This window comes from Podarcis muralis, chromosome 2 (assembly GCF_964188315.1).
Source record: "Podarcis muralis chromosome 2, rPodMur119.hap1.1, whole genome shotgun sequence".
In the NCBI taxonomy this organism is placed as follows: Eukaryota; Metazoa; Chordata; class Lepidosauria; order Squamata; family Lacertidae; genus Podarcis; species Podarcis muralis.
The window spans coordinates 14404517-14420648 of NC_135656.1; the positions used below are offsets into that span (position 1 = coordinate 14404517).

General features: G+C 43.8%; 1 protein-coding gene across 7 annotated transcripts in view; it reads right to left on the minus strand.

Moving 5' to 3' along the window:
* Positions 1 to 16132, minus strand: part of BAZ2A (bromodomain adjacent to zinc finger domain 2A) — a 66326-nt gene that overhangs the window by 18410 nt on the left and 31784 nt on the right. For 6 of the 7 annotated variants that reach the window (XM_077923916.1, XM_028710345.2, XM_077923915.1 and 3 more), the window contains exons 3-14: positions 14184 to 14729; positions 12423 to 12587; positions 9757 to 9978; positions 8308 to 8505; positions 8144 to 8204; positions 7912 to 8020; positions 6297 to 6398; positions 5604 to 5814; positions 4020 to 4081; positions 2615 to 2695; positions 2289 to 2522; positions 74 to 328 (exon numbers count right to left, since the gene is read on the minus strand). In XM_077923916.1, coding sequence (XP_077780042.1) covers positions 74 to 328; positions 2289 to 2522; positions 2615 to 2695; positions 4020 to 4081; positions 5604 to 5814; positions 6297 to 6398; positions 7912 to 8020; positions 8144 to 8204; positions 8308 to 8505; positions 9757 to 9978; positions 12423 to 12587; positions 14184 to 14729 — 2246 coding nt within the window. Of the gene's footprint in view, positions 1 to 73; positions 329 to 2288; positions 2523 to 2614; positions 2696 to 4019; positions 4082 to 5603; positions 5815 to 6296; positions 6399 to 7911; positions 8021 to 8143; positions 8205 to 8307; positions 8506 to 9756; positions 9979 to 12422; positions 12588 to 14183; positions 14730 to 15366; positions 15452 to 16132 lie in introns of all 7 variants that reach the window. The other variant, XM_077923918.1, reaches the window with a different exon arrangement.

The window sequence follows — 16132 nt, forward strand, 5'->3', positions numbered from 1 at the left end:
AGTCCATATGATTTCTTATATTCAAACATGCAGATTGATGTGACCCAGAACATACAGACATACATGGGCTTACCTGGCAGAAGGGAGGCAGGCCAGGATCATACAGTGCAGCCTTCACCAGCTTCACCAGGAGGTCTAACACTTCACCCAAACTATCGCCTACATTGAAGAGGCCCTCTTGCAGGGTACTCAGACTGGGGACCTCCCTGGCTACATCAAAGCCCAGCACCTTGCCATAGTTGTGTAGGAATTCCACAATGGCTAAGCAGTCTGAGAAAGCATGGCTGGGCAAAACCAATCCAGGGATGCGAGAAAATTCTGGAAGAGGCTGGGAAAGACAAAATATCAGTACAGAGAGCATCAGTACAGACTTGTGATCTAGCAGAATAGCTAGCCCTGCTCATACTGCAACTCAGCCACACGAAAGGCTGATAATATACAGTGTCTAACAAGGTAGAAAATCACAGAACATTTTCCCAGTGTGGAAAGCCTGCCAGCCCTCCAAAGCCAGATGCCCAGATTTCCCTGTCTCAAACTATATTAAATTCCACCAGGACAGATCGAGTCCATTCAGCAACATGAATAGATACAGAGGAGAACTAAAATGCCACAGAAAAATACTTTACTGTCTTAGTGAGATACAACTAAATAGCTCAGACAATCTTAGCCTTTTGGTGGAAGAACTAAATGAGCAACCCAGTAAATATATGACAGAACACTAAATCAGACGCTAAAGTCTTATAATTGGCCATAGGTGACAGAACAATGTTGTGAGACAATCAAGTGTCTCAACTGAGCAAATATAGGAAAGTACTGAAAGGTTCACATATTTAAACAAAAATGCATTGTTTGTTTCGTATTGGCACAATTAAGGAATCTGGTGCAGAAAACTGGCATCCTGAGATGTTAATGTCTGAGCCAGAGTCGCCGCCTCAGTTTCAGTGTCGGATATCATTTTGTGGTAAACCCAGAAGACCCGCTAAGCTGGTGCTACACAACAAAATAGTGTTGCTTGGACGGGAATGTCTTGGTAAGAGATGAGGACTTTCATGTTACAATAAACACATAGCTGCTACAGGTTTGAAAATTTCCCCTTCATAATATTTGGAACAGCATGGTATAGGCATAGTGCACTGTTCTATGCTGCATTATTTGCTACTGTTAGCATGCGGCAGAGAAACATACCATACTGTGACTTCATAAGACTGGCAAGCTCCTCTAGATATTAAGAGGTGAAGGTAGGAATTAAACATTCAACTGCTATTTTTAATAGTGGCTCTGCTTTTACGTATCATGTAATTCTAGCCAAAGCTGTAAGGTAAAGGTAAAGGTAAAGGTACCCCTGCCCGTACAGGCCAGTCTTGCCAGACTCTAGGGTTGTGCGCTCATCTCACTCTAGAGGCCAGGAGCCAGCGCTGTCCGCAGACACTTCCGGGTCACGTGGCCAGTGTGACAAGCTGCATCTGGCGAGCCAGCGCAGCACACGGAACGCCGTTTACCTTCCCGCTGGTAAGCGGTCCCTATTTATCTACTTGCACCCGAAGGTGCTTTCGAACTGCTAGGTTGGCAGGCGCTGGGACCGAACGATGGGAGCGCACCCCGCCGCGGGGATTCGAACCGCCGACCTTTCGATCGGCAAGTCCTAGGCGCTGAGGCTTTAACCCACAGCACCACCCGTGTCCCCTAGCCAAAGCTGTACAGGATAGTTAATAGTCTGGCAGACGTTTGAAGATAAGGAGACGCCTAGGGCTTCCTTCATCAGCTGGCAGGGCTTCAACTACCTACACAACTTTCTCTACCCACCTTTGCCCATGACTCTTCTTCCCCATCTCTACCCTTAATGCCAGTCCATCCCATCTTTTGTAAGATTGTCCAAACCATACTGCAACCAACCAACCAACCAACCAACCAACCAACCTCCAGACCCCCCAATCTCTCGCAATGCCAACAAAAATAAATAATTTTATAAAGGACGTACCCATGTGAGGCTGACACAAAAATCCCTGCACAAGCATTACGCAATAGATCATTATCCAATAAGATCATTATGTCCCCATCTCTCTCCCCTTTCCCCCCAATGCAATGCCTATGACAATAGTATTTCATACCGAAAATAACCAAACTGTGAAAAAGACACTGTGAATTGAAATTGGAGGCGCTATATGTTCTTTTCCATTCGGTTACAATACATTTTTTAAAAAAAATAAAAACTGACTTAATTAAATAAACAAACAAATGGAATAGGGGGCTGTCTCCCAACCTCTAAAAAGCCAAGCAATTCTATGCACCTGGTGGTCCCCTAGACACATATCTTCGGTGGGCTTCTTCATTTCCTCCAGAATCATTTGCTGCCGCTGTCGTTCTTCCTGACGCCGAGCTAGAAGATTCTTATCCACCTTTCGGGGAACCTTGGCTGGTACTGGCAGCTTTTTTTCCTTGGGCTTCACTTTTTCTTTCAGCTTTGCCTTCTCCTTCAGCTTCTCTGGCTTATTCTTTTCTGGCTTGTTCTTTTCCTTCTTTACCTGGAGGAGGAGGAGAGACATGGCAAGGTTTACATGCAATCATTCAGGACCTGCCAACCTTCCAACTTTTCAAAGGGCCATTCCTGACCCACCTTCGGCTTCTTCTTTACTTCCTTGGCCTTGACCTCTTTGGGCTTGAGTGCCTTGGCCTCTTGCCTCTGCTTATTTTGCACCTATGGAAAAAAATAAGCATGAGGAATTCTGTCAAGGAGAGAAGAAGAAGAAAACCTAAGGGGAAGGGGAAAGCCACTGCTCTGTCTTTACAGTAGTAGCTCCCAAAACATTTACTAGGAACATTTATCAATTAAAGTTTGACTGCTTTTCGGCTTAACTGGGAGATTCTTTTCCTATCTTTCATTAATTTATTTTCAATATTTATAGGCTGCTTTTCACTATAAATGTGGTTTCCAAGTGCTTTACAAAGCAGTAAAGAAATGCATCACTGCACTGACAACACATCAGTCAAATAATAAAACAGGTGTTTTAAACAGTAAAATCCACAGGTACAAAAGAAGTCTCACACAACTTACTTAAAATATCTAATTGAACAGAAAGCTCTTTGTTAAGAACCTGTAAGTTCAACAGAGAGGGGGCTTGTCTGATCTCAGCTAGGATGGGACTCCACAGAATTGGGCCCACAATAAACATGGCTCCTAGTGGATACCGGCTGAGCCAGGAGGGATCAATAACAGAGACTCCCCTGCTTATCTTGTGATCAGGCAGGGATATAAGGAATCAGGCTGTCCTTCAAGTATCCAGGACTCAAGTTGTTAGGGGCCTTGGAAATGAATAAAAGAACCTTAAACTTGCCCAGAAATATACAAGCAGTCAGTGCAAACTTTTAAGGGCTGCAATTATGAACTGGTAGTGTGTCCCCACCAAGAGTTTAGCCACAACATTTTGCACCAGCTGGAGCTTCCAGCCAAGCCCAAGGGACAGACCCTTAATGCCCCACTCCACAGCTAACTAGGGTAGCATACATTCGCACACTGCTTAGATTCACCACACAATCAATGGTGGGATTTGGCATTCTGAGCATCTCAGCTGTGAGTAAATGCTTCTATCCCTCATGGCTGTAGAGAAATGCCTAGAATCACACCGAATTAGCGGACAAGCACTGGGAAACTTATTCCTTGCTTTCCTGTCCCTAAAATACAAACCCGTGTAATTTTTTTCCTACATTCCACTATGCAATTCAAATTCTTTGCCAAAAAATAAATAAATCCATCCTTTTAAAATGTGAAAGCAGTGTTATGCCAACTGACCTGGACATATTCCAGACTTGGGTGCACAATTTGGAATGTTTGTCTTGGGGTACACACACATCCTTACTGGCAACTGAAGAAGGAAGCTCTCATCACCCACCCCCACCCCCACCTCACCCCTTCAGCTTGGGAAATGCTCCTTTCATCCCAAAAGCATCCCCCTCTTGCATAGGGAGAGAATACTGTGACCCCTTCCCACCAAGAATACACTGTCCTGTTCTACTGTATGTACCTTTTGCCTCATTTTCTTTTTGATCTTGCTCATCTTCAGCTTATCTTCATCACTGAGTACCTCTGCAAATACAAATGGAGAATGAGGAAATTTTTAAAAAATTGTGAGACTAGACCAGCCCACCATTCCATACCTAATAGTATCCTTATGCTTTATAGCAGGCTTCCCAAAGTTGGTGCCCTCCAGATTTTGGGAGCAAAACTCCATCCATGATGGATGAATGATCAGGAATTAGAGGAGCTGTTGTCAAACAACATCTGAAGGGCACTAGGTGGGGTAAGACTACTTTACATAAGGTACCACTTCTCCAAAAGATGTAGACTTAGGATGATGTTCCTAAGATACACAAAAGGGGAGTGTGTCTCTATCTCAATTGTTAAAGTTTTATATCCTGCTCTAAAAATGCCTGTTATTAATGACTGCAACCCTGAATGAGCATCCATAACCACAAAATCTCTCATTACTACCTGCTCTGCTATCAGTCTACGTAAGATCCCAAGATAAGACATAAGCCAACATGTTCCCTTTAGAGTTTTGTCAACTGTACAGATACAGTTGACAGGAATCACCAAATCATTTCTCACCCCTGAAAGTCACCACTTCTCTCTCAGGCACACCGCTATAGATGGGAGGTCTGTGTTCAGGAAAGCAGCAGTCCTTCCTGTTTCCTCCTAGCCATAACCCATGTCTTTGAAAGGTAAGCAGAGAGAGCATTTTCCTCTCCCTGCCAACCCCTGCAGCCATACTGCCACTCAGAGGACCTGTCTGTTTATCTATCTGTCTGCCTGAATGTGTGTTGGGGCGAGGAGTAGGTCTGAATGTGTATGCATGCTGAGCGTGTGTACGTTTGTGTGAACGTACATGTGTAACTTGGCCACACACACTTCTGATCACATCCACTGCTGGCATGCAGCCCTCAAAGGGTTAGGAAAAGGTTAGCCAATGCTGACTGGAAGCTACTCATGATGCACCAGGACTGACCACAATCTGTTTAAAGATTGCTTGCGTGCAACCCACATAGAATTCTAGTCATATTTCTACTCCTGAAACTCTCAGCTAATCTTTAAATATATATATTTAAGCAAATATATATATATATATATATATATATATAAAACACAAGTTTTTATCCCTCATTGCTGTGGAGACACAAAGAAAGCTAGGAAGACAATGTCTGCAAGTGCTTCCAATCCTCTAGGGCAGAGCTTTTATGCCATGTTTAGCTACCTGCCCCTCCCCTCAGTCTCCAGTCATGTTCTCTTACCTATATACTTTTACTGCCCCTTGCTTATCCGTTTCTCTCTTCCTGCTGCCACACCGCTCCTTGACAAGAAATTCCAAATTTTGCAAAAACTCAAACATTAGTTTCCAGAAAAGGCATGCAAATGGAGATTGATGTAAAATAAGCAGATTTGCATGCATCTTGTTGATATATGCTTTAGTTTTGAGAGCAAAAATTGAATTTTCTTGGCACACAGAATGAACAGCCCTGCCTCCAGAGACTGACAAACAACTCCTGCCACAAACTAAAGCTCTTTCTTGTGAAAGCTCCCGGCATGCAGAAAGGGCTTGTCCAGCTGGTACCTTGGGCTTCCAGTCTTTTCAGAACCCTGGCATCCATCTTGCTCAGCAGGTCAGGCACTTTCACTTTGGGAGGACGGCCACGGCCACGTTTCACCTTGGGCATTTCCTTGGCCTTGGCTTTCTCAGTATTGCGGGGTCGGCCACGTTTGCCTGTGATGGCCTGGATCCGGGAAGGAATTTCCTCAGGCGTCAGCTGCACCCACTGCAGGCCCTGTGAAAGAAAGAAAGCGATACAGAAATAGAACCCTCCCAATCTCTACCAACTTCAACTGGTGCAGAGGTTTTCAGATTTTCCTCCTGCAGGGAAAAGTGATGCTTCCCAGTGGTGCTTCCTGTACACCCCAGTAAGTTCAGTCATTCCTGAACACAGATTCTAACTGATGTCAAGAAAGGGATTATGAGGTAGGGAAGAGGTTGGCAAACTCTTTCTTCACAGTTTACCAACCCATAGTGCCAAGGCCCTATGATGGCACAGGACCTGGTTTTGAAATGATGTCACAGGAATTGGAGAATGGAGCTATGCTGTCCTTGTGTCACAGTTATGAAACTGATAATAGGCACAGAAACATCTTGCGCCTTATAAAACTTCATTTGTATTGCTTCCCCTGAAGCACATGATCACCTACAGACAGCTGTAAACAAGATTGGTGCCAGTGATCCCTAGCAAACTCCTGGACTAACATCATTACTAACCTGGGGTGTATCTCGCTCTTCAAAGAAGTCTCCTACTGGCATTCGAGGACTGAAGCTGAAGTGTTCACGACAGACATTCTGCACAATGTTTCTGCTCAGATACTGGAAGGGAAGTAAATGACCAAAATATGAGCTGATCAGATACTGTGTAGCATCTAGTCTCTTACTAGGGAGGGGCTCTTTGAGGTGGACACCATGCCCTTTTGGTGGTAATGAGACTTGGTGAATCCATCTTGAGAATGAAAACGCACCCAAGAAATTCATGCTGGGTGTTGCCTAATGAAAGGGCTAATGCATTAACAAATAAGGCCACTTGTTGTCTGGTAGAAAGAATCTGAAGAGGGTGAAGCTGATTTCTGGATTGATGCTCTAAAGCAGAAATCACATTCAGCACAGTTAATAGTTCCCAAGCTCCAAGTGAAGGAAATGGGAGTGACTACCGTGAGTCATGTCTGAGAGGAAGGAACAAGGCTTGAAGCAGGGGGCAGGGGAAGAGATTGAAGAGTCATAGGCTATCTGAGGTGCAGGACCACTGAACAATAACAAAGAGAGATAGTCAAGTAGTGCTGATCCCCATACTACTTTGCTTTCCAAACAGTTCTCTATACCAGTGGTTTTCAACCAGTACGCCGTGGCACCCTGGTGTGCCTTGAATGATGGTCAGGGATGCCGTGGGCAACACTGGCCTCTGTCCCTCTTTCCTTCCCTCCCTCCTCTGATGCTTTCTCACATCTCTGCCTCCCAAAGGCTTGTGCAGCTGTTTGCTGCATCAGCCCTGGCTACAAGTTCAGAAGGCGAATGGTGCCTCTGGGTCTGGCCAGGGGGTGCTGGTTGCCTGGAGCTGAGGCGGCCTCGGAGTAAGCAAGCAAGTTGGCAGGGGAGCCTAGCCAGCCAGCCAGCCCTTGCTGTTGGGAATGGGCAGACAAGTCCCAGGCCCCTGTGGGGCAATGTGAGGAGGCACCTCTCTTTGGGGTGGGGTGGGGTGGGGCAGCTCAGAGACCAGGGGCAGGGGCTGCCTGGAGGACTCCCAAGGAGAGGGGTGAGGAGAGGAGGCTGAGGGAACACTCCACAAGGGAATGTGTACAAAAAAGGCTGTCAGCTCTGCAGGCAAGGAGTCACATAATGGGGCTTCTGAGCCACACGGGAGTGCCACAAAAAGAATATAGTTGGTCAAGGGAGCCATGGCCTCAAAAAGGTTGGAAACCTCTGCTCCATATGGCATAAATGACAAAAGTTTATCAACTGTCACTACAAATATCATCTCAATATCAAACTGCTGCTCCGCAGGGCTGACTGCCTCTATCAGATCCAAGGCAAGGAAGAATCCCATAGCAACTCAGCATCCTGTCTTCCTCTACCACTGGGGCACAGTAAAAACCAGAGTCCTGGTAGTTACATCAAATGATTATTTTGCTTTATTTATGACTCACTTCCCATGAAACGTACCAGAGAGATTAACTATAAAAACAATTATAGGATTTCAAAGGCAAGTGAATCCACTCCTGTAGAAGGTCTCTTTGCCCTTGAATGAAGAAACAGGAACTGTGTCTAGGGAAAAGTGGCTCCCAGAAGAGCTCAAATCACCACCAATTCCCCTCTGAGAACTACACTTTACCTTTATCACCTCCGGAAACTGCTTCATCCTCTTGCCACAGGGCCCATAGTACCAGGTTTCTCCCTGCCAACGGCTGCTTCCCTTCTTGATATACACCTCCCTTCGCCACCTAAACATAAAGATGGCCTGTTAAAGACTAGATACATGCACTGTCCAATTCAAGGCACCATGCCTTGATCAGCACCTTTTACAAGGCAGAAACCCACCCCACCAAGCAGATGAGGCTACCTACCCATGCTTTAAGGGGTACCGCACCTCTTCTGCTGTGGCTATCCGCCTTCTTGGAACATCACCTGAGCAGAAAGAACTACTGTTACCAACACTAACAAGCACCGGCTAATGTTTTAAAATGCAGTCTAGGCAGCTGAGAGGTCTTCAGGAAATGGGTCTACTTACTTTTTGCTGATACACTGAATGTTGAGGCCTCTTTACTGTCCCCCTCTATCATGGATGTGGAGTCTTCTGGGCAACTGCTCTTGGTTACCTCTTCCAAGGGGGTATCTAGAGCTTCTGGTTCAAGTGGTGCTTGTGAATCCAGAAATTCTGTGCCCTCTTGTCCTACTTCACTCACAGCTGTTAACTCCAGGCTGCTGTCTGCAGCAAAGAAGGCAAAAACAGGTAAATGGGGATGCAGAGAGGAAAATAATTATAATCTAGAAAAGCGAACAGATGAAGAAGAGTAGGAGTTAACAGTACTTAGTTATACATCTACCTACACACTTAAAAGAGTACTCACATAAATTACTCACTTTGCGCTAAGTCTGGGTTTGGAACCCCTGGCCTGTGGGTCAATCTTGGCCCATTAGGGGGTCCAATTTGACTTGTACCAACCCATCCATCAACTGATGACACTGGTGACATCAGCCGATGGGCAGGAGGTCAGGGTTTAATCCTGCCTTGGCTATGTGTTCTTTTCCCAGCATAGTTTTCCCTACTGTGCATTGTTTAAGACACTTCCAAACAGACTTCAAAGAAAGGAGGGGAGAAAACTGAAGGCCTCACCGTATATAAAAGAGACAAGTCATCTATGCATTCCAAATTTAACCAATTCCTTATCTTCTATACTGAAGTTACTCAAGGGTTAGCGCACATTTTCCATTCTATACTGTGGTTGCTATGAGATGCAAAGTCTACATGCACCTCAAAAAGTAGATATACAGCCTCTTCAATAATGGCTAATATATCTCAGTACAGTTTAATAACAATCTACTGGGCATTATCACAGCACCCCCCTCCAGGACATTATGAAGTTAAGATTATGATTATCCTCAGACAATGGAAGAAATTTAATCCCCATCTATACCAAAACAAAAACATAATCGCTGTACAGTGGTGCCTCGCAAGACGAAAAGAATCCGTTCCGCGATTCTCTTCGTCTAGCGGTTTTTTCGTCTTGTGAAGCAACCCCATTAGCGGCTAAGCGGATTAGTGCTATTAGCTAAAAGGCTATTAGCGGCTTAGCGGCTTTGAAAAAGGGGGGGAAAGCGGGGGGGGAATGGCGAGACTCGCAAGACATTTTCGTCTTGCAAAGCAAGCCCATAGGGAAATTTGTCTTGCGAAGCGCATTGCAAACGGAAAACCCTTTCGTCTAGTGGGTTTTCCGTCTTGCGAGGCATTCGTCTTGCGGGGCACCACTGTATAACCCTTCATTTATACGTCTTCAAGTGAACATATGCTACAATGTTGTCAATAATTACAAGATAATTTATTACTAGAACACAGCCCACCAGGACTCTAGATTTCTTTCGTTACAACCCAGAAGAGTCAAACCATAAAATTTATGGTTCAATATTCCTCTAAACAAAGGGGCAGCTATGTCTCTTAGAAATTGTAGTCCTTTCTCACCTTGTAAAACAGACTCTTCAAGAACAGGCGCCAAACTGGCATTTCCAAAAAGTGAGGTGTCAGGCTGGCTGTCATCCGCCAATAGACTGAATGAGTCGGAAGGGTTGAGAGAGGGGCTGCCAGGACAATCCAGGGCAGAGATGTCAGGAGGGTCCTCCAGAGGAGATTTGCCACTCACCAGCTCGGATGTATCCATTTCATAAAGATCTCCTGTCCCTGGGTCTGCAATTCATGAATCGGGAGACACATCTGTAGCTTACCATCCAACTCAGCAGCCTCACCCCCACAATAATCTCAGCTAGGATCACATGATCACTTACATGCTCTAGAGCACTTTTAATTTGCAAAGTGAGACTGGTCTTTAATACTACCCTTCTAAAGAGAGGGAGAAAAAGATTGCAACTTGGACAAGGCCAACCATGATTTACTAAGGATTTGAAATCCAGTCCAAGTTCAACTTTATAATCACTTGGTCACACTGGCTATGCAATTCTTTTTAGAAAACCACCTTTTAAAAAAAGTAAAGTTAAGACAAGATAGAAAACCATGAGTGTCTGCTTGTTAATAATAGCATTTTTATAGCATACTTTATATCCTGCTCTGTAATCTCTACTACAGATGGAGCAGTATTATGTCCATATCACAGAGAGAAAACTGAAGCAGAGGGAATACAGGCACACCTAAGGCCAACAACACCTTAATGGCAGAAGGGGATTTTAACCAGGGACTTCCCAGTTCACATGATTATTCTCACATGGAGAAGGGAATTGCCTGCGGTTTCATGAAAGTGAAAACCAACACAGTAAATAGATTTCCCCAGTTCCTGGGAGAATTCTCAGAAATGTGGAAAAACAAGATTATAAATTGGATCATCTATATATGAAAAGGTATTAGAAAAACTGATGAGAAACACCTTCCTCATCAACTTTCATAAAATCTGATGTTTTTGTTTAGGAAAACAATGATGTTTTCATACCTCTTCCAATGTTGCAAACCTATTACTCAGGAAGGTGGATAAAGGAATAATATATCATTTTGAATTCAATTATCCTCAAGTGAGGTTGTAAATTGGGAAAGATGCTCAAGATGAAGGAATATATATGCCTTTATCAGTGTCAGCCACTTTCCTCATCTTAAGGGAGTTAAAATAATTAATTTGAGTGTTAATTGACTTTACAGTGGATAAAAAGTTTAATAGCAAATACTGGAAAAGATGTGGTCAGGATAGTGGCTTATAAACACAAGGCAATGCATGATAATTAAAGCATGTGGGTATTAAAGCATGTTGGGGGACGGTGTTAAGAGCATGGTCAATTAACCTATATATTGATTAATTATTGGGATATTGTAAGTAATATATTTCCAGTAAATATATCTGATCCAAAATCTATTAGGAGCAACAAGAATTGTAATTTCATGGTAAAACAATAAATAATGAAGTTGTAACGACTGATAAATAATGGTAAGGATAGAGCTATTTAGGCCAATGAAGACAGAAGCTATTTTGAAGTTATTGGAATATGCATTGTGGACCTCAATTTATACATATAGCAGCGTGCATGCTCTTCTTGCTTTTGTGAAACTTGCAATATTTATTTTTCTTGGGTTATTCTGGATAAAGTTTAATAAAATTGATAGTATTAAAAATCTAATGGAGTTATATATAGACAGCTACAAGCATTCAGTTTGAATCTCTGGCTTAAAGTACTGCTGGAAAATAAGGATCCTGCAAGGAGGTGTTTATCTACCCTTAAGGCAACTTGCTTCCAAACACTAGTACAGTGGTACCTCAGGTTACATACACTTCAGGTTACAGACTCCGCTAACCCAGAAATATTACCTCGGGTTAAGAACTTTGCTTCAGGATGAGAACAGAAATTGCGCTCCGGCGGTGCGGCAGCAGCAGGAGGCCCCATTAGCTAGAGTGGTGCTTCAGGTTAAGAACAGTTTCAGGTTAATAAAGGGCCTCCGGAACGAATTAAGTACGTAACCAGAGGTACCACTGTATTGGGATCAAAGGTCAGGTATGAAGTTTAAGTAGTGGGCCAAAATTGGAGTCAATGACTCTTCCTGTGCCAAACTTACGAGCCAGCTGTTCTCTTCAGGGTAGCCTATTTGCCACCTGTCTATTGTTTTATACAGCACAAACTGATCCCAAATCGCTATTTTGGGACTCTCAAAGTGTCCATTTGGCATTATGTAGAAATATAGCTCAAGAGGAAATTCAAAAGTGAGCATGTGCCTTTAGTACCATTAATGCTAGACCGGGGTCCCTACACTGATGAGTCTCCTATTTAATCCTATCAATGTTCTTGCTTTAGCAGCTAGCCACAATCATCAGTAAGATGGAGAAAGGGCAAACAGGCTTAGAACTTTTGCCCATAGCTGCCTAGGTTTAGAGGGCAAGTATCAAAAGGCACAAGGACAATGTTACTGCAGAGCCTGCACATCTGTAACAGCAGCAGCACATGCTCACACATGGGAGCTAGTTGCAGACAGCGCACAGAACACTTTGTGATCAGCAGAGAAGTTGCTACTGCCTGCATTTATACAGGCCTCAGGACAAACTATCTAGAGAAGCCCCTTATCCAGCAAACTCCATATAGCTGTTGCCATAACTGATGACTACATGGAAATGATGCAAAAGCAAAACCCCACCCCTTTACCTCTGTCCAGTGATTCGAATGGTTCCAAGGGGTCCTCCATTGGGGGAGGAATCCGAGACGCATCTTCCAGACAACCACCTCCAGCATCAGGTTCCAAGACAGAAGCTTCCTGGCTAAGAGGCTCACCAACAGGAGAAGGACCACTGTAGCCACATATTTTCAACTCTGCAAGAAATTTTTGTTTTTAAAAGCTAATATTATACTTTCCACATCATTAAAAAGTCAGCCATCAATTAGAACCAGAGAAGTTACGGAAATGAACAGAACTTCACAAAACAACTAATCAGCATAGATGGCAAAGTAAAGTCAGGAACTTTTGCCTTTTGTGGAACAAGTGTCTGATGATGTTGCTAAAGCAAATAAATAACGTATCACTCCATTGTACCTTGAAAGCTGCATCAGATAATGCCTTGTTGCTTGACAAAAGCACCCACTCTAAGAATAGCAAGCTCCAAGTCCATGAGGTACTTCTGGGATTGCAAAGCTTTTTGAGTTAAGGTCCACACGTACAGCTTATCTGTAGTCAGGGTCTTTTGACACTGAACCAAAGTAAGTTATTCTGCTGCTCAAACACACCTCAACCTCATTCCTCTTCAAAGGTGATATGTGACTTGTATTTGCCTGAGTTCACACCCTCATTTTGCTTCCACAGGATTTTCCAAAAATCAATGAACAACACCAGCGTGGACTTGTCACTCTCGTCCCCCTTAAATGCAGGTGCCTTCTGGTAAAGGGGGATTCATGATCAGCACAGGGCCTATATGACTGAAACTCCCAGGTATAAACTTAGGTGGTGGTAGTGGCAAAGAAAAGATTGCTTCTTTGCCACCTCTGCATTTTCAAGTAGCTGTCCAGATTTTTTTTCAGGTGGCAAACTGGCCTTTGAAATCTGGCCAGAGCAGGAAGGCAGAAAGACAGCTAAAGGCCTCCTAAAGCCAAGTCTGATAGGAACTATAAGTAGAAGGTTGTCTGGAATCACACTGAAGTAGACTCCATAGTCCAGGAGAAGCATCACCTCATATTAGCCTGCCCATGGACCAAGATCAGCAGGGGAGGCTCTACATGTGATTTCCCTGCTAGGCCAAGCTCAGGGGCAGTGATGCAACAGTGTCTTCTCTTTGGTGGGACTGCATGTCTGGGATGTCCTCCCTTACGAGTTACGTCATGCACCATTATTTGCTTTTTGCCAGCAGGTGAAGACAGACCTGTCCGCCTAGACTTTGAGAGGGTCAGGGAGGATTAATATTGCGAGTCACCAATTTGAAATTTATTTGATAGCTTTAATGAAACAGGGGTGTTGAATATTCTAATTATTAGTTTTAAATATTCTAAGTGCATTTGATTTTCGAGTAGTTATCTAGTATTTTAATGATGTATATATTTCCACCCTCAGGTAAGGACAGGTTATAAATATTGTAAATATACTTTTAAAAATCCAAGTGAAGCAGGCGTAATGATTCATTCTCTCCATCACTGCTCCCTTAGCTAGAACATGGAATAGGAGAACAACCATAAAATTCTGAACTGTGAAGAATTTTAACGGCACTTGACAAAATGAGCAGGATCAGCAAATCTCCATCCTAAGATGCTCTTAGATAATTACATTGTAATAAGACTCTCCGTCTAAAAAAGGCCCTGCCTTTTACCATAGCCTAATGATTAATCCAGACATGAGTGTGTTCTGGGGCAGACAGGCAGGGGTATCATATTGCAAAGGTAAGCTTCCTGAATAAAAAGTTTGGGTACCATTGGCAGTCATACCTGGCTGTGTGTTCTCCAGCTCCATGCTGCCAATCAATCTGGTGCCATTTTCTGAGACTGCCGAGGAGGTTTCCTTCACTGGCTCCTCATTGCCTGGTTCATCCTGCTGTGGTGAGAAGTCCTGACTGCCAGAGCCAAGCATAGGGGAAGGCTGAGATGATGTGTAGAAGCTGGATGGGCCATTTTGCAGGATTTCAAAATTCTGATCATCAGGGAAAGAGTCATAGAGCTCTGTTGAATCAAAGTTAAGTCCCATGGTCCCTGGAGTGCCGTTTGCCCAGAACTCTTGCCCACTGCCACTTCCCCTCAGATTGGTGGTGTGCCCAGGTGAGCCTTGCCGATTGCCTCCAGCAATACCATTCAGTGGATACTGGGAGAACAGTGGGCTGTCCTTGAGGTTGTTGCCATTGCCAGATGGGTACTGAGAATAGTTCCAGAGATAGTCATAGGGGTGTTGGAGGTGTGAGTTGGTTGAGGAGCGGGTCCCTGAAGTACTAGCATGAGATACAGTAGATAAGCCATTAACATTCATATCTCCATTCAAACCTGTAAACAAAAGGAAGGGAAAAAGCTATTAAAAACTCACAACAAATGCAAGGAACACTGACTGAGGAGAAAGTTCTATCCACCTTTGGGCCTGTCTCTTTTTACAAAATAGGGGTGGGGGGTGGGGAGATAAAACAAGACACAATGAAGTTGAGTAAACTGGATAAGAAATGTGTATTAGCATGTACTTTGAAAAAGATTTTTACAGTCTCTGTCCTCTTAACAGGCCTATGAGGTAGGTCACTATTCTGATTTTACAGAGGGGGCTCTGAGATTAATTCATCACACGGTCTGGGTTTAAGATCAGCCCAAGCCAACACTCTAGCATACCTCAAGATGGTTGAAGGGACTGAATGAAATAACTTCATGAACTTTGCCCTGAGCTCCTTGGAGGGTGGGCAAGGCAAAAACACACACGCAAACCTCAGTGCAACTACTTCTCTCATATGCAGAATTGAACCCATTCCCTTTTTTGCCAAATCCGCCCCCCCAAATTATTTCCTCCCCTTGCCTACTGATTTCTATTTTTTTTGCCACATTATCAAGTCATGTTTCTAAGTTTTTCTTGGTAACTACAAATGATAAAAGATGCATTAGCCTTTAACAAAGGTTGACATGCCCCCCTTTCTCCCCTCACCTCCCAATGTATGTAGTCTTTTCCACCTAGTAATGTCTTCAGTATGGGAAGAGCTGTAATCGGGATGTATTTTCTTTCTTGTCTTCTGGAAAAAGATGATGCTAATTTTGATCCGTTTCCATCCTTAATCAATGAGGACTGCAATGGCTGGGCTGACCTTTATAGTGCTACTATTTCTGGGGTGGCTGTATCTGTACTTATTCTAAAGGCAAAATAGGTGGTAGCAGCTAGGGACTGCAAACTAGACAGGGTCCTAACAGCCAAAACGGCAGAGGCCCACTGAGCAACAGAAGCAGCAACAGAAGTGGAGTGTTGGTCTGTTTTGAAGACCTTTACCCTATATGACCAGATAGACAGAATTCTAGAAAGGTTACCAGCTCCTTGAAAGCCAGTGGGGAGAACATTTCTCGATAAAGAAAATGGGGTAACCCTGTTTTATTTTTTGAGCCTAGGTGGAAAAGAGGGGATATGGGGGATGATGTCTTGGTCATTGATGTAAAGATTAGAACTACTATCAATCAAAGACAAAGCAGCATTTCCATGCTCTAGAAGGAAACTGAAAAGTGTTTCATCCTCCCATACTTGTATTCAGTAGGCATCTTAAGGAGAAAAAGGCAGCCAGGTTAGGCTCCTCTTTTGAGTTAAGTGGTGTCATAACCCAAACAGACTCTCTCCTTCCAACGTAGCTAGAAATATCTTCAACATCTATAAAGGGGGAGAGGAAAGGACAACATTTCCATCCCTCTCCTCCAAACAAGGAAGTGAA